The sequence below is a fragment of the Carettochelys insculpta genome, chromosome 1 (genome assembly GCF_033958435.1).
Source record: "Carettochelys insculpta isolate YL-2023 chromosome 1, ASM3395843v1, whole genome shotgun sequence".
NCBI lineage: Eukaryota > Metazoa > Chordata > Testudines > Carettochelyidae > Carettochelys > Carettochelys insculpta.
The window spans coordinates 11,936,604-11,952,060 of record NC_134137.1 but is presented as its reverse complement, the minus strand read 5'-3'; the positions used below and the strand labels follow the sequence as shown (position 1 = coordinate 11,952,060).

General features: G+C 58.9%; 1 protein-coding gene across 5 annotated transcripts in view; it reads right to left on the bottom strand.

Annotated features, from left to right (window-relative positions):
* INPPL1 (inositol polyphosphate phosphatase like 1) overlaps positions 1-15,457 on the bottom strand; it is an 87,275-nt gene that overhangs the window by 33,839 nt on the left and 37,979 nt on the right. For 3 of the 5 annotated variants that reach the window (XR_012648522.1, XM_075016747.1, XM_075016892.1), the window contains exons 3-7: positions 5,606-5,756; positions 5,117-5,216; positions 3,041-3,181; positions 2,315-2,405; positions 621-713 (exon numbers count right to left, since the gene is read on the bottom strand). Coding sequence is in view for 4 of the 5 variants with exons in the window: in XM_075016747.1 (XP_074872848.1) it covers positions 621-713; positions 2,315-2,405; positions 3,041-3,181; positions 5,117-5,216; positions 5,606-5,756 (576 nt within the window). In the remaining variant the exon portion in view is untranslated. The remainder of the gene's footprint in view (positions 1-620; positions 714-2,314; positions 2,406-3,040; positions 3,182-5,116; positions 5,217-5,605; positions 5,757-15,457) is intronic. The other 2 variants (XM_075016821.1, XM_075016972.1) reach the window with 1 other exon arrangement.

Below are 15,457 nucleotides of genomic sequence, written 5' to 3'. Positions count from 1 at the left end.
CCTGGGTCTCCTGGGGGCGGGGGGGCTCCGGCCTGGGCTGGGTCTCCCGATTTTAACCTGCCCCCGCGATTCCTCAGCTGCCTACGGGCCGCGCCGTGAACCGCTGCTGGCTCCCGCTGTGTTTAGGGGTCCCCCCCGCCCCCAGCACGGCCCTTGGTCTGTAGGCACCTGCGGGACTCTGCTGAGCACAGGGCCAGAGGACACACGCGGGAGGCGAGAGACCGGCAGCCACAGCCGGCCGAGGGGCCCAGCCGTGTGAGCCAGGGCCAGGCTGGCCCCAGGCAGCGCATTCACAGAGCCCCCCAAGGCAATCAGCCTCAGAGCCAGGCGCAGACCCCAGAGCCCCTCGGTCCCCAGCCTGCGCTGGGCGCACGGGATCCCAGCTCTGCCCAGCCACACGGCTTCATCCCTCACCTCCACAGCTGCACACAGCCCCAGCAGGACACAGCCTGGGGCGCAGCCCCGGCCAGACTGACCTCGCACTGCGACGCAGCCTCAGGCCTGCGGGTGCACACAGCCCGGGCCCACCCCTGGGCCAATACGGACCGGGCGGGTTTCCACCCCCAGCCCTGTTCTGAGGTGGACCGAGGGTTGCCCAGGGGCCAGGCCAGTTCACCCACCTTCTTCTCGATGCCGGAGAGGAAATCCTTCAGGAACGACAGCTTCAGCACCAGTCTCTCTAGCTCCTGCTCCCCTGTCTGGCCGGTGGGCTGCTGCCGCGGGATGGGACGAAGCAGAGACGTGGGATGGTGCCAGATATTTACGACAGACATAAAACCATTTCTGTAACCACTGCACTGAGTCTGCACCAATTTTGTGCGGGGGGGAGGGGGGCAATGAGGAGTCTAATGAAAGCTGGAAATTCGCTGAATCTGTTGATGCTACTTGTAGGTCTGTGCCGGGTGCATGTGAAGTTATAGCTACGGGCTGTGTACCTGTATGAGAAATGTCTTAGTGCTGGGACTCACAATGGAAGGTGTGGTCACCTCCCAGCCAGGTGACCTGGACAGAACAAAGGAACAGAGACTCAGGCTTCAAACCCACCTCATGAATTTGGCTGAGACGCGCCGGCTAACCCTGCAGCCAAGGGCAGACTGCCCCAGCAGGTAACCTCTCCAGGTGGTTTTGGGGAAGATCTAAGTCTACATTGACCTGGGACTGTGGCTGGACCGTTCGGGGCCTGGAAGAATCTGGGTGGATTTGGTGAAATAGGTTGTCATAACCTATCACCTGAGTCAGGATTGTTACTGGTTTGAGCATTAGGAGCAGCTGGAGAAGCTGTGGCTTTGCTCATGTGGCTTCTGGCTGGCCTGTGAGGCTGGCAGAGGGACATTTGTGGCTCGCCTGGTTTGCCTTATTAAGAGGAAGACCCCAGTCTGGGCTGTAAGTGGCCTGTTATAAGCAATTTGCCCAGGGCTGGTTCTCTCTGCTGTGCCTAGAACCCCGCCAAATATTACAAGAAGTCAGGCAGCTGAGCCAGGCAGCCTGACAGGAGCAGCCTCACAGCCCAGCCAGGCCTAACGCGTGCAGCGGGGTGCGGGGATTAGGGGTGCACAGCTCCTGTTCCCGCTAAGCAGGGATGGCATGTTGTGACTGCATGGTGCTGTGTCATCCTTCACATGAGCGGGTCACAGGCATTAGCCAATAGTCACAGGCCATGGCCCATGGGCCTCACAAAACGGCTCAGGGCCCCTTTTTGGAGATGGGGAAACTGAGGCACGGAGTCATTGGAACAATCCATCTCTGGGTATGTGGCCAACCTGCGGCAGAGTGAGGACAGAGCTCAAGTGCCCAGAACCCCAGACACAAGCCCAGCTCCCTCCCTGGGATCAGACTAGTAAGGAACAGGAATGGACAGAGTGTGCTGGTCCCGGCCGGTCTGGCGGCAGAGGGGCGAGAGGCTCTGGCTCCCACACCCACCTCGCCGTCCCTGGGGGACACACGCTGCAGCCGCAGAGCCAGGTTCCCCCGGGCTGATACTCCTCCAGGGCAGCTTATCTGCTGCCAGCACAGAGCATGGTGCTGGAGGGGGTGCCAGGTGGTCAGGCCTCCAGCTGGCATTGCAAGGGGCAAAGGGCATCTGAGTCTAGACCCAATGTGTCTGGGGCAGCAGAAAGGCTGTGCCCCCTGGCCCAGGGCCCGCAGGGAGGGGACATTATCTCCCAGTGCTACAGCTGCTGCACGACCATAAGTGGGGAAGACTGTGGATGGACACAAGTCTGGGTGAGGGGTCCTGGGGTGGGGGTGGGGGATTGGCCCCCAGTTTCCGAGATGAATTCTCCCCTCCCTCTGCAGCCACTGCCCTTGGCCTTACCTGCTGGAGGATCCGGGAGACCACGGGTGAGCTCTGCTGGTCAAACACCTTGGAGAGGATCTCCAGCCCCGACAAGACCTTGTCCACCTCGCTGCAGGCAGAGGTGCAGACCTCAGCCAGCTGCCCTGGGGCACCAGCTGGGCACCTCCATCCCAGCCTCTAGGCAGAGCCAGCGACCTGGGGCAGGGCACCACCCAGGCACCCCTGTCCTAGCCTCTGGGCAGAGCCAATAACTCTGGGGCCACAGCTGGGCACCCCCAGCCCAGCCTCTGGGCAGAGCCAACCACCCCGGGGCAGGGCATCACCCAGGCGCAGGGCTCCACCCAGGCGCCCCCGCCCCACCCTCTGGGCAGAGCCAGCCGCCCTAGGGCACCAGCTGGGCACCCCCAGCCCAGCCTCTGGGCAGAGCCAGCTGCCAGGCGCTGGCACAGGCTTGATGGCAGGCCAGCAGTTTGCACAGGGTAGCCCCGTGGGACGAGGTCTGAGCAGGGTCTAGGGGAGAATTCAGCTCCCACAGGGGCTGGATCTATCCCCTCTCTTATTCCTCAGTCTGCCCAGCTCTGCCCCACATCTCCCCACTGCAGCAGGCCCCCTGAGGGGCGCTGCAGACCCACCACCACCCCAGCCACCCTCTAGCCACAGCTCCGGAGAGGTGGGGGCCAGGAGCTGAGACGCAGCCTGAGCCACTGGTGGGGGGAGGGTGCCAGGCTCCGGGCTGGCTCTGACCTGTGGAGCCTTTTGCAGGAGGTGACCAGGGTCTTGTTGAGGTGGGGCAGGCTGCTGGCCCCGGCTTTGACGGCCTCCAGGTCCAGGGTGTAGCTGCCTTTCAGGTACTCGTGGGAGACGGTGCTGAGGCCGTTGGTGGTGCTGTGGGGCGGCACAAGGGGCAGGGGGCTAAGCGCTGGAAATGCAGCTGCCCCCCAGCTGACCACAGGGGCACGGTGTGAGAGCACACGCCCACAGGCAGGGGGTGTGGGGGGCCCTGTGGGTCCCCCCACTGCCAAGGGGAGAATTGTTCCACGATGGGGGCACCCGTGGGGAGGGGACAGATGGGGGCAAAAGTGCCTGGTGCATTGGGGGGTGAGTGTGCACAGGGGTAAGTGTACCGGGTGTACCAGGTGAGCCTGCAGGCGGGGAACGAGGCAGGCCGAGGGTCTGAGTGCAGCAAGGCAGGAGTGGTGTGCAAAGGGGTGAAGCCGTCACGTGCAATGGGGTGAGACAGTGGTGTGCAAAGGGTGAGGCCGTGGTGTGCAATGGAGCAAGGCAGCGGCATGCAAAAAGGAGAGGCTGTGGTGTGCAAAGGGTGAGGCTGTGGCATGCAATGGGGCGAGGCCGTGGCGTACAATGGGGCGAAGCAGTGGTGTGCAAAGGGGCAAGGCAGTGGTGCGCAAAGGGCAAGGCTGTGGCGTTCCAAGTGCGAGGCAGTGGTGTGCAATGGGGCAAGGCCATGGTGTGCAATGGGGCGAGGCCGTGGCGTACAATGGGGCAAAGCAGTGGTGTGCAAAGGGGCAAGGCAGTGGCGTTCAAAGTGCGAGGCCGTGGCATGCAATGGGGTATGGCCATGGCGTGCAAAGGGCGAGGCCGTGGCGTGCAAAGGGCGAGGCCGTGGCGTGCAATGGGGCGAGGCCGTGGCGTGCAAAGGGCGAGGCTGTGGCGTGCAATGGGGCGAGGCCGTGGCGTGCAATGGGGCGAGGCTGTGGCGTGCAAAGGGCGAGGCTGTGGCGTGCAAAGGGCGAGGCCGTGGCGTGCAATGGGGCGAGGCTGTGGCGTGCAAAGGGCGAGGCTGTGGCGTGCAATGGGGCGAGGCCGTGGCGTGCAATGGGGCGAGGCTGTGGCGTGCAAAGGGCGAGGCTGTGGCGTGCAATGGGGCGAGGCTGTGGCGTGCAATGGGGCGAGGCTGTGGCGTGCAATGGGGCGAGGCTGTGGCGTTCAAAGTGAGACAGTGGCGTGCAAAGGGCGAGGCTGTGCAAGGCAACCGGGGAGTGTCAGGGGGAGGGGTTAGACTCTTGTTGTTCCTGCCAGCTCCAGCCTGTGCCCCCTCCCCAGCCTGTGGCCGGATCAGCCCAGCTGCCTGGGGCCCTAGCTGGGAAACTGCCTGGCCAGGACGCCACGCAGGGAGCAGGCTGGTACGTGGAGGACAAAATCACCAGCTCCCTGCCCTGGGGAGACCGAGGATCAGAGTGTGCAGGGGGGGGCTGTGGGTCAGGAGGGAGGGGCCTGAGCAGAGCTGGGGGGGGCTGTGGGTCAGGAGGGAGGGGCACAGGCCGAGCGGGGGAAGCTGTGGGTCAGGAGGGAGGGGCCTGAGCAGAGCGGGGGGGGGGGCTGTGAATCAGGAGGGAGGGGCACAGGCAGAGCGGGGGGGGGCTGTGGGTCAGGAGGGAGGGGCCTGAGCAGAGCGGGGGGGGGGCTGTGGGGTCAGGAGGGAGGGGCCTGAGCAGAGCGGGGGGGGCTGTGGGTCAGGAGGGAGGGGCACAGGCAGAGCGGGGGGGGCTGTGGGTCAGGAGGGAGGGGCCTGAGCAGAGCGGGGGGGGGCTGTGGGGTCAGGAGGGAGGGGCCTGAGCAGAGTGGGGGGTGCTGTGGGTCAGGAGGGAGGGGCACAGGCGGGGGGGCTGTGAATCAGGAGGGAGGGGCACAGGCAGAGCGGGGGGGCTGTGGGTCAGGAGGGAGGGGCCTGAGCAGAGCGGGGGGGCTGTGGGTCAGGAGGGAGGGGCCTGAGCAGAGCAGGGGAATGGGCACCCCCCTGGTGGGATCTCTGGGCCCATCCAGGCGGAGGCGGCGGCAGCGGCGGCGGCGGCTCGTTACCTCTCGAGGGCCCCGTCCTGCGTGGCCGGCCCGAGGCTGGCGGGGGAGAAGCTGGTGGAACCGGAGCGCGGCGGCAGCGGGGGCTTTTCATCCTCCCCATCTGGAAGAAGCAGAGCCGAGTCACAGGCTGAGCCGGGCCCGGGGCCTCGTACGCCTGCAGTGCCGCTGGTCCGGCTGGGCCTAGCCTGCCCTGGGGGCCGCCACCTTCCCGGGGGGCTGGAGCCGGTACCCCGTGACCCTGGCCCAGGCTCTGGGCCTCCGTGGGAGCACACGTCGGGGGGGCGTCAGCACCACGTGCCCAGCGCTCGGGGGCTCTGCACGCCCCTTGCAGCGTGGGGGGCACCGGCTCCGGCCGCCGTGTGGGGCAGAGGGAGGGCAGGACGGGGAGGGGTCTATCAGCGGGAAGGGGAGCAGCCCAGCTTCCCCGGTACCCCGCCTCCTGCCGGCCCTGCCCCAGCTGCGGGGAGGCCGGCCAGGCGGGGGACGTACCTGAGTAGTCCCTCTCCTCGGAGGTCTCCTTCTCCTTGTCCCGCTCGACGGGGAAGAGCAGGGTGCAGACCAGGCCCTGATTGGGCTGCAGGTAGAGCGTGATCAGCTCGCTCAGCGTCTGGAACCGCCGCACCTGGACTCCCTGAGAGGTCTGGGGGCAGAAGGAAGGGGGTCGTGGGAACGGGGCCAGCCAGGCTGCCGGCTAGGGGTCAGGCCGAGCCCCCGCCCCCGGGCCTGGCTGTGCCCACCCTGGGCCGCCGGCAGCGCTGGGCTACACGCAGACATCACTCCCCGTCAGGCCAGTGCCCCTCCTTCCTGGCCCACCGCCCCCTGCTCTGCCCAGGCTCCTTCCTCCTGGCCCACCGCCGAAGTGATCTCACTCCAGAGATCCCAGCACAGCCTCTGACTCCACCGACCTCTTCCCGCCTCCCCCTCGCCTGGCTGGCAGGTGTTTTCCCAGGAGTATCTGCTTAGCCCCCTGGCCCAGCCAGGGGCCAAGGGCTGGTCTCGGTGTCCTTCTGCCCAGGGGGCCTGTTCCTCCCGTGGTCCCTGGCAGGCTGGGCTTGGTCTTCTCCCAGCCCTAGAAAGCCCTGCGCCCCCCTGCATCCCGACTGGGCCCCCGAGAGCCCAGGACAAAGACCTTCATAATCAAACGTGGCTGTGTCCCAGTGCCAGGCCCTCAAACCGCTTTGCTGGCAGCAAACAGCTCTGGTCTTTGGCTTGCCGAGCTTTGCAAATCCAGAGCCGGGGCACCCGCTGCTCTAACCACTTATTTATGCTCCCTCTTAGCCGCCCCAGAACGGCCCTCCCTCATCTGGCTGGGCCTGCCTACCAAAGGCTCGCCTCCTCGGAACAAGAACTGGGGACTCCGGACCTGCAGGCAGCCGCAGAAGCCACTTTTTGTGCTGTGGCTGTTGCAGGGCGTCTCTCCCCCTGCCGGGCGGGGAATGGCTGCCTCCCTCCCCGGCTTGCAGGGAGCCCATGGCGTGCAGCTGAGCTGGGTGAGAGCCAGGCACTCTCGGAGTTTAGCCCCTGCTCCCGTGGCACCTCTTGGCTTCTCCGTGCCTCAGTTTCCCCAACTGTTAAACAGAGCTAATGGCCCTGAGCGCCTCATGAGGATTCCCTAGCAAAGGCTGAGCCACACCGCAGCCACAGCAAGGCGGGAGACGGTGCCCTTGCATGACCTACTGGGGGCACGTCCAACTTTCATCCGCTGAGGTCAGGGCAAACACGGCCCCAGCCCGCCCTGCGGGGGAGTGGGGTCACCCCTACAGCTGCACCGCCCAACAGCTGGGTCACATCGGCGGCAAAGTCACAAAGCGGGGGGGATGATGAATTTGGGGTCTTAACAAAAACGCACATTTGTGGCAACTTGGGAAGTGGAAAAAGGCCTGTTTCTGGGCGGCCTGCGCCAAGCCGAGCCCTGCAACCCTTCGGTAACGACGCGGATTTCAGAAATAAAGGACAGCAGGTAAATCAGGAAGAGAGACGTCCTTGCAAAGCAAAACGTCAAACTGTAGCTTGCTTCTGGGGATGGGGAAGTTGCAGGGAGGGGGTTGGGGAAGCATATTGCATACAAAGGACTGGGCTAAAAACCAGCCTGAGTTCCAGAGGTGGAAAAAGGACCCCAGAAGTTCCTGGAGTAAAAGTGCAGCTGGTGGCGGGTGGGGAGGGTCATGAACTGAAGTACGCTGGTTCACTGGTGTCCCTCTGGAAAACGACTTGAGTAAAAGTGCGCACGTGTCACATCTAGATTGCACTCGAGCACCCAGAAGTGCCAGCAGCCGCACCTTTACTCGCGTGACTCTTTGGGACCTTTTCCCATATCTGCTGAGTTCACCAGATGTAAACCCTTCCTGGGTCTTGGCTGCACCACTTGCCAGCAAGTGCAGCGGGCTGAGGTGCCTGGCGGCACGTCCCAATGCTCTGCCATGGGCCGAAGGACGGGAATGCCACCCCGTGCCTGCGGGAGAGCGAACTGGCGCCATTGTACAGAGGGCGCCAAGAGGGCTCTTTATCGCACTGAGCCAGGACAACAAAGTGTTCTGGGGGAAGAGTGCCAGTGCTGACCCCCGGAGGCCCTGCCAGGCATGCAGGACCAGCCCCAGCCCGATGCCCCCGGGGGCTGCCTGAGCTCGGCCCAGCTCCATGCTGGGGCTGGGTTAGGTTCTGGAGCTGCCGCTCGGGGGAAGGTGGGTGCGCTGAGTTGGCAAGACTGGCATGGGAGCTGGCACACACAACGCCCTCTTTCTAGGGGCCTCCCTCTCCGGGGGCTGCTCCTTCCTGTCTGCAGGACAGCACAAAGGGGCTACTGTTGGTCTAGAAATACATTGGCGCATGGACCAGCCTGACTTCCTGCCAAGATCAGCAGCGGCTGCGCCAGCCCGAAAGCCCAGGGCAGGCGGCCTGCATTTCGAGGGCCCCGGTTGTCGGCTAGAACCGGGCGTGCCAGGCGCCCCGCACGGACCCCCCATCCCCCTCAGGTGCCGAGCTCAACCGGGTGGGATTGGGGACCCCAGAGCGCAGCCCGTGTCCACCCAAGAAGCTCTGCAGAGCAACACGTGCTGGGAACGGAGACAAAGGGAACTCGGAAAATCCTACGCTCCAGGCCCAGGCCCAGGCCGAGTGTGCCAGGCATGCAGCAGCTCTGTGTTCTCCTCTTCCCACACCTCTGCCACACGAGACCCCTCCTCCTCTGCAGCTCCCGTGGGTGCCTTGTCACCAGCTCCTGCACCCTCTGGGCCTCGGTTTCCCTGGCAGCCTGCCCAGGGTGCAGCTCCCCAGGGGATTTCACCAGCATCGGTGCACACCTGCGAACACGCAGGGGGAGACTCCGGTGGGTGGGACAGCAGAGCCTTCTCCCAGTTCAGTTTCTGTTGTCAGAAGCAGGCTAGGCCAGGCCAGAGCCGTTATCCCCAAGGCACAATGCTCGCAGCAGAACTTTGCTGGTAAACGTCCCGGGGAGACCAGCCCTAAGGCAGTGAACTCTGGGAGGCAGGGAATATCTCCCACTCTGTGTGGGCAGTGCCTGGCAGAAGGGGGGTGGGGGGACCAGAGCTCAGCCGGGGACCTCAGCACCCCTCTATCTAATACACCTAACAGGAGACACTGCGGTACACTGAGAAAACACCCTGCTCTTCACGTGGGCTTCCTCGTCACCCTCTCCCCCAGCTGAGATCCACAGGGGAAGTGTTTGGGAAGATCCTACACAAAGCCAATTCACATTACCAGGGTGGCTGTTCCTCCTTGTGTACTGTGAGACACGGGTGTTGTGTATGGAGCATCCTGCTCTGCACCACGTCTGCTCGGTTTGTGTGACATCGTACATGGGTGTGCACCAAGCTTGGCCAGAGTGGGTCAGACCAAAGGTCCATTTAGCTCAGGACCCTGTCTCCTGACAGGGCCAGGTGCTTCCCAGCAAACAAAGAGAACAGGGCAATTACTGAGTGATTCAGCCCCGGCTGGCAGGCCTCAGCTTCTGGCAGGTGGATATTTAAGGAGACCCAGAGCATGGGCTTGAGTCCCTGTCCATCCTGGCTAAAACCAGCACTTTTTTTGAGCCCTGTTATATTCTTGGCCTTCACAGCATCCTCTGGCAAGGAGTTCCACAGGCGGACTGGTGTTGTGAAGTACTTGCTTTTCCATAGACTCACAGAACACTAGGACTGGAAGGGACCACAGGAGGTCAGCAAGTCCAGTCACCTGTCCTCACGGCAAGGCCAAGCACCATCCTAGATCATCTCCGTTAGATGGAAATGTCTCCAATGCTGGAGGTTCTACAGCCACTCTAGACAATTTATTCCAGTGTCTGACCACCCTGACAGTTAGGAACTTTTCCTTAATATCCAACCTAAACCTCCCTTGCTGCAATTTAAGTCCATTGCTTCTTGTCCTATCCTCAGAGGCCAAGAACAATTTTTCTCCCTCCTCCTTGTAACACCTTTTCAGGCACTTCCAAGCTGCTGTCACGTCCCTGCTCAGTCTTCTCTTTTCCAAGCTAAACAAACCCAATTCTTTCAATCTTCTCTTATGGGTCATATTTTCTAGACCTTTAATCATGTTTGTTGCACTTCTCTGGATCCTCCAATTACTCCACTTCCTTCCTAACATGAGGGGCCCAGAACTGGCCACAATACTCCCCCAGAGGCATAATGAGTGCACCATAGAGCAGAAGAACGACTTCTCAGGTCTTGCTCAGCACCCTCCTGTGAATGCATCCCCGAATCAAGTTTGCTTTTTTTGCAGCAGCATCACGCGGATGACTGATACTCAGCTTGCGGTCCAGTGTGACCCCTCGATGCCTTTCAGCATTACTCCATCCTCGGGAGTCACTTCCCATTCTGTGGCCGTGTCTACACTAGCCAAAAACTTCGAAATGGCCGTGCAAATGTCCATTTCAAAGTTTACTAATGAAGCGCTGAAATACATATTCAGCGCCTCATTCGCATGCAGGCGGCCGCGGTGCTTCGAAATTGACGCAGCTCACCGCCGCGCGGCTCGTCCAGACAGGGCTCCTTTTCGAAAGGACCCCGGCTACTTCGAAGTCCCCTTATTCCTATGAGCAGATGGGAATAAGGGGACTTCGAAGTAGGCGGGGTCCTTTCGAAAAGTAGCCCCATCTGGACGAGCCGCGCGGCGGCGAGCCGCATCCATTTCGAAGTGCCGCAGCTGCCCGCATGCGAATGAGGTGCTGAAAATGTATTTCAGTGCTTCATTAGTAAACTTTGAAATGGCCATTTGCACGGCCATTTCGAAGTTTTTGGCTAGTGTAGATTTAGCCTGTATGTGTGAAACTGTGGAGGAGTGTGAGAGGGAGGCCAGGCAAGGCAGGGGTTAAACCTGTTGGCCCAATCAGCCCCTCCCCGGTTCACCTGCGGCCAGTGTCAGGCCTGGAGGGGTAGAAAGGGAGGGAAGCCAGCTCAGTTTGGGGCTGACGTGCCAAGAGGCAGGAGCTGGCTCTGAGGAAAAAGGCCCCAGGCCAGAGCTGCCACCCAGTTAGTGGCTGGAGGATGCAACCCAGGACCCTCTCCCAGGTACCGAGGGGAGCAGGAGCCCCACCCCAGGGAACCCCTCTTCTGCTAAAAGGGGGAACTGGATTCTTGGGGCCATGCCCCAAATTCAACCCATAGACGCTTGGGTGGGGGCTGTGGACGCACCCACCAGGCCCTGGCCAGGGCGCCTAGCCACTAGGCCAGCCAGGTGCGAGCCGCTCACAAACTGACTGTTCCTTCTTAAGTGCAGCGCTTTGCACTGGTCCCTAGGGAACTCCATTCTGTTTCCCTCAGACCATTTCTCCAGTCTGGCCAGATCGTCTGGAATTCTGACGCTGTCCTCCAAAGCACCTGCCACCCCTCCCAGCTTGGCATCATCCGCGCAGTTAATAAGCGTACTCTCCATGCCACTATCTAAATCACTGCCGAAGATAATGAACCGAACCCCACTTGTCATTCCCTTTCCAGCCTGACTGAACCATTAATAACTGTCCTCTGCGTACGGTTATCCAACCAGTTACGCACCCACCTGCCAGCAGCCCCATCTAGGTTGCATTTCCCCGACAAGGCGGCCCTGTGCTACTGTTCCAGATGCCTCACGGCAGGAGAAAGCCAGGGCAAGGGCTTGTCTGCGATTTGTTTCTTTTAAACCTGCTGCCTCCTCGTTTCACCGGGTGACCCCTGGGTCTTGTGTTATGAGAAGTACAGACCTCTTCCTCATTCACTTTCCATGCACCCGGCAGGAGTTTAGAGCTACGCTGTCTCTTTTTCAAGCTAAACAGTCCCAGTCTTATTAATGTCATTTTTTGTTGCCCTTTCCTGTCCCTTTTCCAATTCTAACGTAACTATTTTGAGGTGGGGCGAATGCATCTGTGCCCAATACTCAGGTACGAGTGTACCAGGGATTTATACAGATTATACTGTAATTTCTGTTATATTCCCTACCCCTTTCTTAACGGTCCCCACCATTCTGTTTGCTGTTTTGCTTACAGCTGTGCCCTGAAAGGATGTTTTCAGAGAACTGTCCACAGTGACTCCACAATCTCCCTCTTATGCGGTAACAGCTCGTTTAGATGCCATCAGTTTCTACGTGCAGTTGGAATTGTTTTCCAGTGTGCAGTACTTTACATTTAACAACACTGAATTTCACCTGCCTGAGGGGGTTTGTGAGATTCCTTCACAACACTTCTCCATCAGCTTCCAATTTAAGTATCATGAGCACTTTTGTATCATCTGCAAATTTTACGACTTCACCGTTCACCTCCTCTTCCACTTAATTTATGAACATGTTAAGTAGGACTGGTCCCTGTAGAGAGCCCTGGGAGACTCCACTGGTTACCACTCTCTCTTCTGACAACCGGGCATTTATTTCTACTCTTCTTTTTCCTGTCTTTTCACCAGTTTCTGATGCATGAGAGTCTTTGGTGAAGGAACTTGTCAAAGACTTTCTGGAAGTTCAAATGCACTATAATAATTTTATCCCCCTTGTCCACGTGCTTGTTGACTCCCTTAAAAATTTCTAATAGATTAGTGAGGCGTGATTTCTCTTTATAAAACCGTGCTGACTCTTCCTCTTGAAGATCAGGACTTTAACAAGGTTCCAAAAAGAACTAGATAAATTTATGGAGGTTAGGTCCACTGATGGCTATTAGCCAGGATGGGGAGGAATGGTGTCCCTGGCCTCTGTCAGAGGTTGGAAATGTATGACAGGAGAGGGATCCCTCAATGATTACCTGTTCTGTTCATTCCTGCTGGGGTATCTGCTATTGGCCACTGCCGGAAGACAGGACACTGGGCTTGACGGACCTTTGGTCTGACCCAGTATGGCCATTCTTTTGCTCTTCAACAAATGGTGTTCATCGATGTGTCAGATAATTTTGATCTCTACCAGTTTCAACCAATTTGCCTGCTACTGAAGTAATTCTTCCACTCTACTCTGCACTAAGGCCTTAACTGGAGTATTGTGACCAATACTGGGCGCCACACTGCAGGAAAGACGTGAACAAGTTGGAGAATATCCAGAGAACTGCAAGAAAAATTATTAACGATCTAGAAAACACGCAAGAAACCTGCAGGTCCCTATCCCGTATAAACAGCTAAAGCATCTCAGCAAAGTCAGTCAGTCTAAGTGATCTTCTGTCCTAAATAAAATGATCACTTGTCGTCAATTCTGGGAAACCAGATAGGGAAACTGAACCTTATGCTGTGCCGGTCCATCTGGTGCCAGAACTGGCTGGTAACCGCAGACTAGACATCAGGGCAGAGAAGCTTCGAGAGGGCGGAAGGTGATGGTTTTGGGGATAAGATAATCTTAGTTAATATGTATTGATAAGCATCATCATTTACTAAACTCCGGATTAAATGTGCTTGAGAATTTCTCAGGCCGAGGAAATAAAATACAGGCCTGGCAGATGAGGCTACAATCAAGCGATGCCAACACCCTATAAAATATCCAGGCTTTCCGGCTAGTTAGCAAGTGTGGCTCAGTTGTCGTTAGGTGTGCTGGAGATGCGTGAATGCTGTGAGCTTCTCTACCTCCTATCAACTATTAGCTTAGCTTTACAGTAGAGTTTAACCACTCAGCCCTTTACTTGCTGGGACCTTCAACTTCATTGGACTTGCTAGGGAAGCGGCGGGTCCCACGCCTCTTCATATCAGTCCTCAGGAAGAGGTCTGAGTGTGCCAAGTAAGTAATTCTTTATCTTAGCGATGTCCCCAGAAGGAGTCATAGAAGTGCATTATGTTTTGGTAACCTTAGTCTTTCTGCTGGTGGTGACTGTTTAATGCATTTTAATAAAGACTTTAACGAATGGGTAATGTCCTCAGTTTAGGTACCTTACACTGAAACTCCCCGTCTCTGAGGTAGAGCTTTCTGGGTTCTCTCTCCCCATGTAACCTGAACTGGGAGAGAAACTAAATACCTTCTGGTCAGATGCAGCCAGTGGAGCACCATACCCCTGAGTACCTGTAAGCTGAGCACTTGGGCAGCCACCCAGGAGAGATTCAGGTGCCGTCCACAGTGCTCGCAGCCAGCAGCGTGTGTTTCTATTGGTGGTGCGCATCATAAATGTCCTGGTGCATCAAACAAAATTTATTCCACCCACAGATGCAAAAGATTAGAGGGAACACTGACCCCTAGCCTATTAATTCTGGTTTACAGTTCCTTTATCACTTTTGAGTGGTATCATAGAATCATAAACAACAAGAAGTCCTGTGGCACCTTATAGACTAACAGATGTTTTGGAGCATCAGCTTTCGTGGGCAAAGACCCGCTGCATCAGATGCATGAGTGGGGGGGTTTCAGAGGAGGATTTAAAGAGGAGGTCTCAGTCAAGGGAAGGGCCAGAGCTTCAGTCAGGGTGGATGTGGCCCATTATCAGCAGTTAATGTGGAGACGTGAACATCAAGAGCAGAGAAACTGCTTTTGTAATGGGCCAACCACTCCCAGTCTCTGTTCAATCCTTGGGGAATCCAGCCCCTGGCCCAAAGCAAGATCAACCCCAGCTAAATCATCCCAGCCAGGACTTTGCCAAGCCGGGACTTAAAAATCTCCATGGGTGGAGATTCCACCACCTCTGTAGTGAAAACCCGTCCCAGTGCTTCACCACCCTCCTGGGGAAACAATTTTCCCTAACATCCAACCTAGATCTCCCCCACTGTAACTTGAGACCATCGCTCCTTGTTCTGTCATCCATCCCTGCAGGGAACAGCCTCTCTCCAGCCTGGTTAGAGCTCCCCACCAGGAAGCTGAAGGCTGCTTTCAAATCACCCCTCACTCTTTTCTGCAAACTAAATAAGCCCAGATCCCTCAGGCTCTCCTCATTAATCACGTGCTCCAGCCCCCAAATCATTTTGGCTGCCCTCTGCTGGACCCTTTCCAATACCCCCACATCCCTTCTATACCGGGGGGCCCAGAACTGGACCCAATACTCCAGATGTGGCCCCTCCAGTGTCGAAGAAAGGGAAATAATCACCTCCCTAGATCTGCTCCTACGAATGCACCTCAACAGGCCGTCAGCCTCCTCGGCTATGGGGACACACTGCTGAGCACATCCAGCCTCTCCTCCACTGCAGTCCCCAGGTCCGGTCGTGGTGACTTATGTCTGTTTAACTGATCGCTCAGCTCCAAAACCTCCTCTACTGCCCCCTCAGTGGGGCACAGGGCCTCAGGCTCAGATGTGGGCATCTCCCTCCCACCCTCTGCCGTCAAAACTGACCTGAACAATTCATCTGGGTCTCCACAAGAGCCGCCTCCTTCTCCTCCGCTCCTGAGGCCCCTCCATCCCCAGGGCCCCACTCGCTGCTCGGCAGCTCCCTGCTTCCCGTGGGTTTTGTCAGTTTTTGCGGAGAGTTTTAACTGGTTGCTCGTCCACTGACTAGCCACAGCTCCTGCCCAGCCACAGCTCCTGCCCCTTTCCATTTGCCCCGAATGCCCGTTCCCCTCCGCCTCCCTCTCTGGCATGGCTGGGGGGCACTTCCCTGGGCTGTGGTCTGTTATTTCGGGGGGTACCTGCTGCCTCAGCCCCCATTCAGGTGTTTTCCCACCGGTTCTGGGCAGTTGGCAGGCGTGTCCCTCCTTCCCCCCGCCGACAGTGCCTGCCCCCCCTGGGGGAACTGCCGCTCCCCTGGGCTTCTCTGCACTTCCGGGGCGGTACCCTGCATGACACTGTGGTACCTGGCAGTGGCGGGGGGAGCTGGCAGAGGGGCTCTGAGGGGTGTGGCAGTGCCCAGTTGCAGGGGATGTGATTGGGGTTAGGATGTGATTGGCAGGGCTGTGATTGCCCCACGACTGGGAGGGCTGCGGGTGCACGGCAGTGCCCGGTGGGCGGGCGGGGCTGGGGCTGGACGGCAGTGCCCGGTG